Source organism: Polypterus senegalus, chromosome 1 (genome assembly GCF_016835505.1).
Source record: "Polypterus senegalus isolate Bchr_013 chromosome 1, ASM1683550v1, whole genome shotgun sequence".
In the NCBI taxonomy this organism is placed as follows: domain Eukaryota; kingdom Metazoa; phylum Chordata; class Cladistia; order Polypteriformes; family Polypteridae; genus Polypterus; species Polypterus senegalus.
The window spans coordinates 246,754,027-246,766,554 of record NC_053154.1 but is presented as its reverse complement, the minus strand read 5'-3'; the positions used below and the strand labels follow the sequence as shown (position 1 = coordinate 246,766,554).

Here is a 12,528-nt window from a genome sequence, read left to right as displayed (position 1 = left end):
AGTAGAGACTTCTTGCTACAAACAACTGCACGAGTGTTACTAGAGTGGTACAGAAGTCAATGCCAGCTGATAAGAGCTGGGTTGGAATTTGGAGTTGCAATAAAAGGGCCAAAGTCATTTAAGTATTTGTATCATATAAGTATTGTGGAGCCTCGCAGTTAGAAGACCTGGGTTCGCTTCCCGGGTCCTCCCTGCGTGGAGTTTGCATGTTCTCCCCGTGTCTGCGTGGGTTTCCTCCGGGTGCTCCGGTTTCCTCCCACAATCCAAAGACATGCAGGTTAGGTGGATTGGTGATTCTAAATTGGCCCTAGCGTGTGCTTGGTGTGTGGGTGTGTTTGTGTGCGTCCTGCGGTGGGTTGGCACCCTGCCCAGGATTGGTTCCTGCCATGTGCCCTGTGTTGGCTGGGATTGGCTCCAGCAGACCCCCGTGACCCTGTATTCGGATTCAGCGGGTTAGAAAATGGATGGATGGAAGTATTGTGGAAGTAAGAGCTGCACCATGCATCTAGCCATTGTTACAAAGTTGACATCAAGCCAATACAAACAGCACAAACTTCTGAAAAGCTGTTTTGCAAGAAATGCAATTAGTTTACATAGCAACATATACCTACTATAAATACAAAAAGTGTCAAATGTAGTGAACATTCACAGTTTGTAAACAGCAGAAAATTATGTTCTGGGACTGGATGCTGAGGCCTGTTTCTTCGGTGGCTGAAACTGAATGCTACCATGAGAGGTGAATAACTTAGTAATGAAGTGAAAGAGACCCCTCAAACCAAGGTGAGACATGACTATAAATGGAGGTGTTTGTTCTAATTTCTTTATGTACAGTACGTTTTAAAGAGTGAAGGTGCCATTGCTTGTTTTTGATCATAGACCAGAACAAACTTGAGCAACAGTTATGACCAGCAAAGGTTTTTGTTATTAACTGAATTTGTGTATATAATTCCAAGAATGGCTAAAGTATAACTAAAACTTTAATTTTTTTATATTCTTTCATTATTCGTATAATGTCTTTTATATTGCATTTGCAAATAGACATGTTGCTTTTTAAATATGTATATATAATATATACATTATATATATATATATATATACTGTATATATATAGTGTATTAGTTTCAGTTAAGTTGATATTGTTTTTTGTTTCTAAAAAGAGTGCTCATGTAATGATTTTTGATATTGCATTCTAATGCTAAGTTGTGCATATTGTTGGCCTGCTTTAAAACATTTTTAGTGGAAGAAGATGCTAATGATTAAGCATACTCAAACAAACGAAGGCATAGTTAGAGTACATGAGTGATATACAAGACTTTTATCTGAGTAGGCATCAGACATCACAGTTTTATCTCAAATACCCCATTGCTTAGATTTGTGTGGAATAAGGCAGTGACAAAGAGTAAAGGACAGGGTGTCATACACTAAACGAGATACAGCCAAGTCACGTTTATTACACTGCTTTCCAAAACTGACACTAACATTCATTTTACATGTAATTTTACAAATTTGAAACACAAAGGTTGTTTTTGAGAAAAACAAGAATGATTTCCTCCCTAAACACATAAAGCTTTACTTTGTTTTTAATGAATAGCATAATGCATGCAATCTGCTGCACTTCAGTCCAGTAGTTCTATTTTGCGGCTTTTATTCACATCATCACGAACGGGCATTTCCAAAAAATGTAATATGCTGCATATTTTTCACACAAAGCCGCACAAAAACACATCCTTTTGCAAATTACTGTTTTTTTCTGCTGTAAATCGGGGAATATATAAAGTTCATCCCTTAACCGTATCTACCAACCACCATGTCTTGGTTCTTGATTCATAGGGATGAGGGTGAAGATATCCGGATTGCAAGCATAGTGGCACATTAAGAAACAATTCTGTTAGCAATGCATCTTTAGAATTTTTTTGTCACTAGTGAAAATTTTTTAAACGCTAAATGACAGGATGCTGAATTAGCACATAAAAAACCTCCAGATAGGGAGTAAACACCTTTATTCCTGTCTTAAATGCACAATATTTTTGAAAAGTGAACTCATCATTATTCATAGACACGAGAAAGGAGCTCTCCAGTAACTGTCATAGGATGAAGAGTTCCAACAGTGAGGTTGTTTACCTAATGTCTTATATCTCACACCATGGAAATCTAAGTCATTATTTTTGGCTAAGGTGGGGTACAGCTAGGAGTAAACTCCAATTTAATGGAATCTGGCCAAAAACAATAATAAGAAATCAAGGATAAAATGTAGGCCATGAGCAGGGTAGAAGTTGCTGCCTGATGCAAGTGAGAAATAAATGAAGATTGGGTTGACAGAAATGACTATTCCCTTGGAATGGCATGATCACATGATCAGATTTTGTGGAAGAATGGAAACAGAGAGGACATGAGGAGACAGATCAGCGCTCTCCTTCCCAAACCAGTAAAGGTAGGACAGGGCTGTTACAGGTGTTTATTTTACTATACTGCTTCCCTTTCTATTAATCTTCTATGGCATGAAATAAAAATCTTTATTTTCCATATTTTAGCCTAGTCTATGTTATTGTATAAAGTTAATATGTATCACTGAGCAAAGAAGAAAAATGCTGGTTCCTAAACCTTGACATATTGTATTATTTCCTAGCTGAAATACCCAGCATTGCCCGGGAGAAAAATAAAGTGTTGTTTTTTTTTTAATATTTTGAGAACTTTAAAACTTTAACTTTAAAAATAAAAATAACAAACAATGAAGACTAACTAATGTGCTTGTCTTGCGCTCTTGTATGTATGTTATCATCCAGTTGACACTCGGAACTGGCCAACTGTATTTAATTTCAAAAGTAAAAAGGGTGCGGTGGTGCTCAAACATAAAGAATGCTGGCAGCCAGCTCCAGTTTGCCCTCTGTTGGTCGTTACTAGTGTCAAATGGATGATAACATGTATACAAGACCATAGGATCACCCCCCGATTTCACCCTACAGTATATTTAGTTGACCAATGAGAAACATGTGTACCAAGTTTCATGAAAATCGCCCCAGCTGTCCAGAAGTGATGCTGGAACATACATACATACACGTGCACATACATTGACTATTATATATATATATAGATTTGTGTTTTACACTGTTTGACAATACAGTGTAATAAAATGTTGGACAGCACACTTTGTTGTCCACTATTTATGGAGTAAATAAGACATAACTACACTAGGAACAGAACACAAAAGTGTGATTAGATAATTATATTTGTAATAAAGGACATGTACTGCTTTGATGGAGTAAGGCACTTAGTTTCTTCAGCCCTGAACAAATAAGACTTGGTGAGAATCTAAACAAAACCCTACATGTATACATATGCTTAGATAGACCAGTAGAAATAAGAAGAAAATTACTGGGCATAAATTGATATAAATTGGAAATTGACAAACTTTTGCCTCCCATGAGATTAAAGCACACGCATTGAGAAATCACTGGGTAAGATCCTGGAACAACATAAATATTAGTCACAATAACAAAACAACCCTTTGGAGATAAATCATTTCCAGTATGTTGTTATACTTCCACTTACTCTTATTCCTGGAAAACATTTGTTAGGATAATGTGTTTATTAAGCATCTAGAGTTTTCAGTATACACTATAAGAATGTCACATTTATTGTTCATAACACAAAAAATTCCACAAATTTTGAATCTTGGGAGCAAGTAATTTTAAATCTATGTATCTGCTAAACAGAATAAATGTAATTTGCAATTGGTTACTTCACTATGTGAACATATTTTACAGAAATCATTGCTTCACAAGCTGCTGGCAGGTCCCTGAAATTTATTTTCACATAAAAATGATTATGTATTCTTGGAACTGTTTACATCATCTTGTAAATGACACAAGACAATAAAAATGTAAAAGTTAGTTTTAATAAACTGTATCTATATACTAAATGTGGAACTGAAGTGTAAACTTTATAAGCTCAAAAGTCTGGTTCAATCACAATAATCGTATTAAAAGCAAGATGAGCAAACAATAGCTGAATAAGCAACCTGCACTTATCAGAAAAAGAGAAACACATAAAGTAATAATTTGAATGCAGAAACAAAGAATCCTACAAATTAGCTCTTCAGTTAGATTAGGAGAGGTGATCTGCAACTTTTTATATTAGGTACCAAGAAATATACTGATCATCTGTATAGACTACTGCTTCATGGGTTATTGGGTAAGCAACATAATGACAGAAAACTATCTCCCCTGGGCATCCATGGTATGTGAGCTCAAAGTACTTGGCATTCAGTCAAAGCTCCTCTTACCCTGGGCATGCCATGTCTTATAAACAGCTGCCGCAAGACTGGCTACACCAAACAAGTCATCTTTCTTGCTCTTAAATCCACACCTCTTTTTTGTTTTTAAGATGAAAACAAATCTAAATCATTTATTGGTAACTTCTAGCATAATTGTTTACTCCTGCACAAGACTGCTTGGGTTGTCTATATTTGGGGTATAGTACCTACTTTTACCAGCATATTATATTGGCTTCATCCTCTTTTTTTTCCAGTAGAGCAGCTATTGAAATGTGACAAAATACAGCATACAAAATAAAAGGCTCTGACTTGGAAGATAGTGCTTACCGTTGTGATAAGTGTTTCCTCTGTAACTACTTTAAGTGTGTCCACTACAGAAATATAACCCAGTCTTCTTGCAATGGACAATGCTGTGTTGCCATTCTAGAAACAAAATAATGAAAATTACTCTTTAAACCTGTGATGTTTTATTAGTTTTATTTTACACTTGTGCCATACAGTGAGGTAATGCAAGGTAACATCTTTCTGTCTTTAACTCTTTCATAAGTTGGGAGTGCCGAAACTGGAATTAATCACAGCAGAGTTACAAGTTATATATAAGTCATTTTTAAGTGACATTTTAAGTTTAGGGGGTTGAAGATTCATTACAGAACAAGTAGGGAGCCAAATTGTTTATTGCTTGTTACCACACTGAAAACAAACAAAACACTGTTTTAAGATTAATACAATGAACAAAACTTTTAGTTCCACATCTATTAAATTGGCTAACTGAGTGTTTTGATAAGACTCAGCTTCTATTTAGCCAGCAGTAAACAGCAACTGTAAACTGTGAACAATTTCTGTTTTTCCGCTCTGCTGATGGCATTGTTTTAAAGGAATGCATCTGTTCAGCGTGCAAGTGAGAGCAAAGCACAACATCAGTTAATCTTTTCTAGTAACTTACCACAGTCAGCTCATTAGGGGAAGCACCATGCTGCAGAAGGGTATTAATAATATGGGTGTGCCCTTGCTGTGCTGCCTGATGGAGGGGCGTGTAGCCATTCTAGAAGTAAAGATGGGTAAAAAAAACGTTGTTACATCTTAAAAAGATTCATAAGCATACAACAAGTGAAATTTGAAAGAAAGAAAGAAAGAAAGAAAGAGAAATACCTTTGTTTTGGCATTGACTTTGGAGTGATGCTGTAAAAGGAAGTTTACCATCTTCACATTTCCATAGTGGCAAGCAACATGAAGAGGAGTGTATGCCATCTAGGGGTTAAATTAAAATTTTACAATTTTTAAAACATGATGCTGTAATTTCTTTTTAATACAACAAAGTAGATGCAGTATTTTCTGAACATTTTCTATTAAAAATGTGTTACCAGAAGTATACTTATTTTCAGAAATATTCATCTATCCATCCATTTCCTGAACCCACTGCAGAAACAGGCATGCAAAAATACCTCACATTTGACTAAGCTGAATGAACAGTTATGAATCTTTCTACAATTGTGTCTTCCTAACAAAGTGGTGTAATAGTTTTAATCATGTGGTGGAGAAAAATATGGAAACAACAAATGAAAAAGGATTGAAATAAGTAAAGTTGCCTATTCCATCTGCCCTGTGACTCTGCCCTGGATAAGCAGGTTAAGAAAATGGAAGAATGAATAAGTAAAACACAAAAGCAGTGCTGAGTCAAATAATACTGATTGCTGATTAGAATCATTTATCAGCTGTAAAAGAGGTGTGACAATCAACAATTTTGTGTGCGAGTTTTCAAAGCAATATGAGGCAAATAAGAGAGTTTAAAAGAGACAAAGCAGTTTGTGCCCAAATTGCAAGTGTATCTGTCACAAAAAAAACTTTCAAATATTTAATGAGTATAGCAGAACAGTTTTATAAGTAATAAGAGCAAATGCCAAAGATGAGCAAAACAACTAGAGAAATGCTGTCTATAAAGTCAAAGCTGATTGGGATATGTCACTTCCTAAATGTTAGAAAAGTGTGTCCTTAAAAAATACCACACAATTGAAACAGCACCTCTGTGACCTAGTTCACCAGAATTATATGTTGTGAGCTTTACAAACCTAGAACTTATGTCTTGGATGAGATTAGGATGCCACTTGTATCCAAGGCCAAAGCATAGAGAGGTATAACTTGGCATAAGAAACAGAAACATTGGACCACTGAACACTGATCAAAAGTAGTGGTGCAATGAGCCATCTTTTACTCTATCTCCTACATCAAGATAGATTAGCATTTGGAGAAAAAATGCCTTCAACCCACCATGCCTTTTGCCAGCAGTTATGAGTTGATCAGTAATGGTATTCATAGCTATCGTGTAGGAATCAAAATGTCTGATGATTGCACTGCAACGACGTATAATGACTAATGAATATGAGGCCATTTTACAGGACCAGGTGCATGCTGCGGTGCAAACACTGTTCAATCAGGATATTCCCCAATTCCTGGGTGATAATGCCTATATGCACAGTGCTATACTAAGGCAAGCAGGGCTTCATGAACACCAAAATGAACTCAAATGTCTTCCATGGCCTTCTCAATCACCAGTTTTAAACATCATTGAACCTTCATAGGACGTCTTGGGGAACAGAGTGCAGAATTAATTCCACTTTAAACATCCCTCAAAATTTAAATGATTTTTTTCTTGATGAAAGGGTGCAATATTCCATTTTTGGGTTTGTGTAATAGTATCCAAAAGAGGACTGAAGCTGTTCTGATTGAAAAGGGTGGCTGTATTCCTTTTTATGTCCTTGATATTAATATATTTTAGGTACTTCCGTTACTGTCTGTATACAGTAAATAAAACTTGTTTATAACTATTTAAGATTTGCTTCACATTCTCTTTGTAAAGGAGCGCCTAGAATATTATTAACACATTATTATCCTCTAACTGTAGCACTATTAGTATAATAGGATGCTGTATTACTTTCCAATTTACCATTTAAACAGTGTATCATTTGAAAAGAAAAAGTAGGGATTCTTAAGAAAAAGGCATGCCTACTGAGTCAGAAATACTCTCATCTTCATCTCCACATGACTGCTACTCCAGTTTTGTTCCTATCTGTAAGAATTTGCTGTAGGGATCACTGTTATCCGTCTCTCCCTGTCAGGATAGTGCAGTCTCATAACTGTTATGTCTCCTGTCTGTACAGAGGTCACTGTGGCCTCTACCTAATAGCCCTGATGTTGATCCACATTATTTTCACTGAAAGCATTATTTATTCAGTTCTCCTGGTTAACTCAAGGTTAGGAAAATGCACTTCAGTATATTCTTCTTGAAAATGGAGATGTTGTATTAGACAAACAAAATGATACTCCATTAATAAGGTACTGTCAAGCTATATCATTCATTTCCTGAATATGCTTTTTCAAATAATTTCTTTAGTGGGAGCCTACCCCAGCACCATCAGTCAAAGAGGAGGAGCCAATCTAGGAAATGGACCAGTCCATCAGCAGTACATACATATTTTTCTGGTTTTCTAATTCTCCTCTTTGTGATACATCATGTTCCCTCTCTCTATAATAAAACAAAATAGCTGGCATACCTGTACTGTAACTGCTAATTACACCACAACCAAGCCAAGCTGGGAGTTATTATATGTTCTCTTTTAAGATTCCTAGTATATCTACTGTTACATTAATTGGAAACTTGTAATATGATGTGTGCATTATAAAGAAAGATAACAAGTGCTAATGGGTTAGTTAAATTTACACATGGCTCTAGATGAGTTAGCATATACCCTAGAGTTGTAATAACTACTATAGATGGGTCTGGATAAAAGTTAGCATACTGCAGATATGCAGAAAAGAAAAATGTAACACAAATGAAAATAAAATCTCACAAATAGGAAAAACCACCTAAGGTGGCTCTTTATCTTTTAGTTTATCTTAAATATAAATCACTGCATAAGTACAGTACACACAAGGACAGACATATCCTGAAATTTGCCGATGACTCTGTCTTTGTGAGTCTTTTACAAGATGGACCTGTCGTTGATGAGTTTATACAATGGTGTAATTCTTCCTTTTTACAGCCAGATATTTCTGTGACAAAAGATATGGATGTAGAATTCAGGTGCTCCCATCCTTTAACTAAAAGAGAAACAGTGGAGATATCTGGGGACAAACAGTGATAACAGACTAAACTTTGATCTTAACATAAAAAAAAATTGGAAGGAAAGGGAAGACATACCCTTCCTTTCTTAGAAATTTTTTAAAGTCGACAAAACCATAATGACACCGTTTTACAAATACTTTATTGACTCTGTTGTTACATTTGCTTATATATATTGGCTAGGCAACCACAGTATTAAGAATATAAACCATCCTAACAAAAGTGTAATAATTTGGAGTAAAATTATTGGTTCGCAGCAGACCTTTTTCATTGAACTGTATTACAAACTGATTAGAAAGAAGGCCAACTCAGTTTTGACAGATGTTACCCATCTTCTTTTTCCAAAATTTCAGCTGTTGCTATCATGCTACCGATTTAGCTTTCCAGGGGTAAAGAGCAACAGATTTGAGAACTCTTTTATTCCTAGGTCTCTAAGCATTTTAAATTCTGTTACTTGAAGGGACACTGCTAAATGCTAATTTATAACTCATTACTTTGTGTACTGTTATATATAATTATTCTTCTTTATACTAATCTTGAGGCTGTGTATATATAATATCACTGGTTGTCAGTTGTTGTATCTTTATTTTATTGGATCTGTGTAACAATGCCTTATGTTTTGTACTTTCCTGTTGAAAACAAATTTCCCTCTGGGCTATTAAAATCTACCTAACCTAACCTAACCCATTTAGATGCTCTAGAATTATATAATGGGGCATATGGAATTCAAAAAATTCGAAAATTCGACTACGTGGGTTCCAACGCTTAGACTGAAATAATTTTTTAAACAAGGGTAAAATGGTATAGATGGTTAAAGATTACTTCCTACGTAAATGTCAGATGTACTTATTAACAAAGGAGTGTAGATATATCAAACAGGTTTATATTTGGGTCATATTCCTAATAGCAACATCAGTGTGAAACTTTAACTGTACACAGTGGGGCAGCAAAATGCTTGCTTTCTAGACCAGCTTTAATCCTGTTATTCCATCTGATAACAGCCATCTGATCACATATTGTATATGTACAGTAAATAAAAAAAAAAATTCTGAAAAGAATAGGTACCAGATCATACTATAGAACAATTACTGGACTAATATCAAAAAGCAACATGCACTGAATGTTAGAATGTGAGACTGCAAAATCAGTTAATCTTTTCTAGTAACTTACGACATGATAACATCAGCTGATATAACCTACACAATCTCTAAAATCTTGGTTTTAATGGAAAATAATAAATGTAAAATGTATGGAAACAAAAGCCACTGCTTCACAAAACCAGTGGAAAACAATCAGTTTAGTCTTCTAAGGGACTATTTTTATTCTTACTTTTGTTTGGGAGTCTACCATTGCGCCATGATTCACCAATACCTCTGCAACATTTACTCTGTCTTCTTGAGCAGCTAAATGAAGAGGTGTCAGGCCACTCTGAAAATGAAACATAAATCATTAGAAATATTACGTGCAATTAAAGAAGAAAGAGATGTAAAACAACATGGAAAGTAAACTTATTCACATGGAGGAAATTTTATACTATAGTCATGGATGTAAAGATTATTAAGATTGTTTAGCTAAATCAAAATATACAGAAATGTGGAGAAGATGACAATTCAGGAATTTCAATACTGTATTTATACCAAAATGCAAAAGGAAGACCAAGACCAGCAACAGAGAATTCTTATTCACAGAACAGCACATGGATGTTTCACACAAGTGAGTGCAAAGCCCATTTTTACCCTTGCTTAATTTTTAACTTTTTTTAAAGCATGGCAATCCAGCAGTCACATAAAATATGATAGTCATTTGAGCATATCAAAATTCAGCTGATTTGCTATTTATAAAACTACCCTACAACATGTAGTATTTCTTTATGCGGCTCACGGACGACACTTTCACAAATTTCAATCTGACACAAGCAGTTTATGGCAAAAAACCTATGTAACATCTGGAAGTTAATGCAGTGAATATGCAGATAGTAATAAACACATAAGAAACTCCAGTTTGGAAAACCCATATGCAGAATACAGATTTTAAGGCTGACGCAGATGCGAGTTTATAAACATTATACTGGATTATTTTTCGTATTGCATTTCAAGGTGCTATTTTCTTCATTTACAATGGTCAGTAAACTTTAGATATTTTTGATATTTATTTATCACTTCCAGTTTTTACATATTGACAAGCTTGGTCTACATGTACTTGGTCTAGAAGCTGCTCGACAGCAAAGGTTGAAGTTTTTGATTCAGAAAAGCAAGGAAAACTAATTACCACTGTTAACTCAATAAACTCTGTGTAAAAGGAAGCATTTTCCACTTAACCATTTTATTTAAGGTGTTACATAAGCATAATGTACATATATACATACTTTAAGCAAGTAAGTATACAAAATACATGCATACAAAGAAGCATTTAAGCATACAAGTTATTTATTCATCTTCTTATTTTGCATATACAACCAGACACTCTGTGCACCTCTCCAATATTACAGCCTTCTTTCCACAGATGGCAGAACATGCTGTTGCAGCGAGTCAGAGTCTAAATGATATTGACTTTGCTGAAAACATTTGTCACTTGGACCAAATACAAGAGAAAAACACGGCAGTCACAATTACAAATGATGTGCTGAGTGGAACATGGACAGCAATGTAGTATCATGGTGCTGCAAATGGTGCTCATGTTAAAAAACAAAAATTTAGTTTTGAGATTTTCTACAAATGTTGCACAGAAAGATTACTAAATCTAGCTCCACTCTAAAAAGATAAAAATAAATGCTGAATCATAAAATAATACTTAGGCTGCAATGAATCTGAATATGTTTTTACAACTTTTTTAAATATTGTGGTATTTTCTGTACAATTTTAGTGTTTCAGAAAAAAGGCAAACAATGTAAGTAAGGAAAAAAGATCATAGCAAAGTACAGTACTTAAAATTGTGTTTTAGTTAAATTACCTTGTTGGCAACATTGACGTTGGCATTTCGGGACAGCAGCAAAGATACCATGTCTACATTTCCTTCCTGGGCTGCAAGATGGACAGCACTAATGCCTTGTCGGGTGACAGCATTTGTACTTGCACCATATTCCAGGAGGGTTGTGGCAATGTCCATTTGATTCTTTTTGGCAGCAATATGTAATGGAGTGTAGCCATTCTGGAAAAATAGAAAGATCCAAGTAAGTGCTTTACACACACATACTGTATATATGTAAAATGTATATACATATACACATACTTAAATATACTCATACATACATATGCATACATACAAATACATAAATATCATAATGTTTTTCAGAAATATCCTGTAAAATAAAATCCTTTACCTCTAATATGTTGATAATCAAACAATATAAATAATTTATAGCAACTCTATTTCATAACTGATTCAGCGGCTACCTATTTCAATTGAAGGGTCCATTTTTAGTAACAATAAGAAAACATCACAAACACACATTGATTTCTTAAAAGCTGTGTACTTTTTGTCTAACATTTTATAACTTATACATTGTTGACCTCCAGTGTGGTTAAAGAGCCTTTCCTCTAAGACTGGCTTGATATCAAACAGACGTCACCGCCGAGACTTTGGAATATACAGAGCTCTATGAGTGCTGGGAATTGCAATGAGCCTTTCACTGTTAAGGTACCACTAGTGCTTGTACTGAATTGTGTTGTTAAGATTTCTTGCATTAGTACTGTATTTATTGCCAGTTTTATTTTGCAAGTCTTAGCTTTATAACACTTCGACACTCTCACTTTAAGATATTTTTTTACTGTTGTCTTTTTTGGTATAATTTTACGAATACCACCATAGTGTTGCTGTTAACAGCCCCCAATATTTACTGTGGGCTGGTGGCTCTGCTGTACAGCATGTGACGTCACTGCAATGCTGGCATAAAACACTTTGGTGTGCACCTTTCTGCATTCAAATTTTGGATACTACAAAACAAAGGCTTACATTAGCACAAAAAAGAAAAGAAAAGGTGAAACAAAGAGAAGTGTGTTTAGTTTACTTATGGCTTTGTTTTGTCTTCAACCTAAATTAATAAAGTGTGTTTTTGTATTTGGGAAAAGCTGCTAGTTGACTATTGTGATTACTGTATTCAGACCCTCACGTGTATTCTGACTACTCAACTAGCCAATCT

General features: G+C 34.9%; 1 protein-coding gene across 10 annotated transcripts in view; it reads right to left on the bottom strand.

Annotated features, from left to right (window-relative positions):
- ank3b (ankyrin 3b) overlaps window positions 1-12,528 on the bottom strand; it is a 633,883-nt gene that overhangs the window by 123,141 nt on the left and 498,214 nt on the right. For all 10 annotated transcript variants that reach the window (XM_039771398.1, XM_039771378.1, XM_039771390.1 and 7 more), the window contains 5 exons: window positions 11,340-11,537; window positions 9,720-9,818; window positions 5,423-5,521; window positions 5,217-5,315; window positions 4,601-4,696 (listed from right to left, as the gene is read on the bottom strand). In XM_039771398.1, the coding sequence (XP_039627332.1) occupies window positions 4,601-4,696; window positions 5,217-5,315; window positions 5,423-5,521; window positions 9,720-9,818; window positions 11,340-11,537 (591 nt within the window). The remainder of the gene's footprint in view (window positions 1-4,600; window positions 4,697-5,216; window positions 5,316-5,422; window positions 5,522-9,719; window positions 9,819-11,339; window positions 11,538-12,528) is intronic.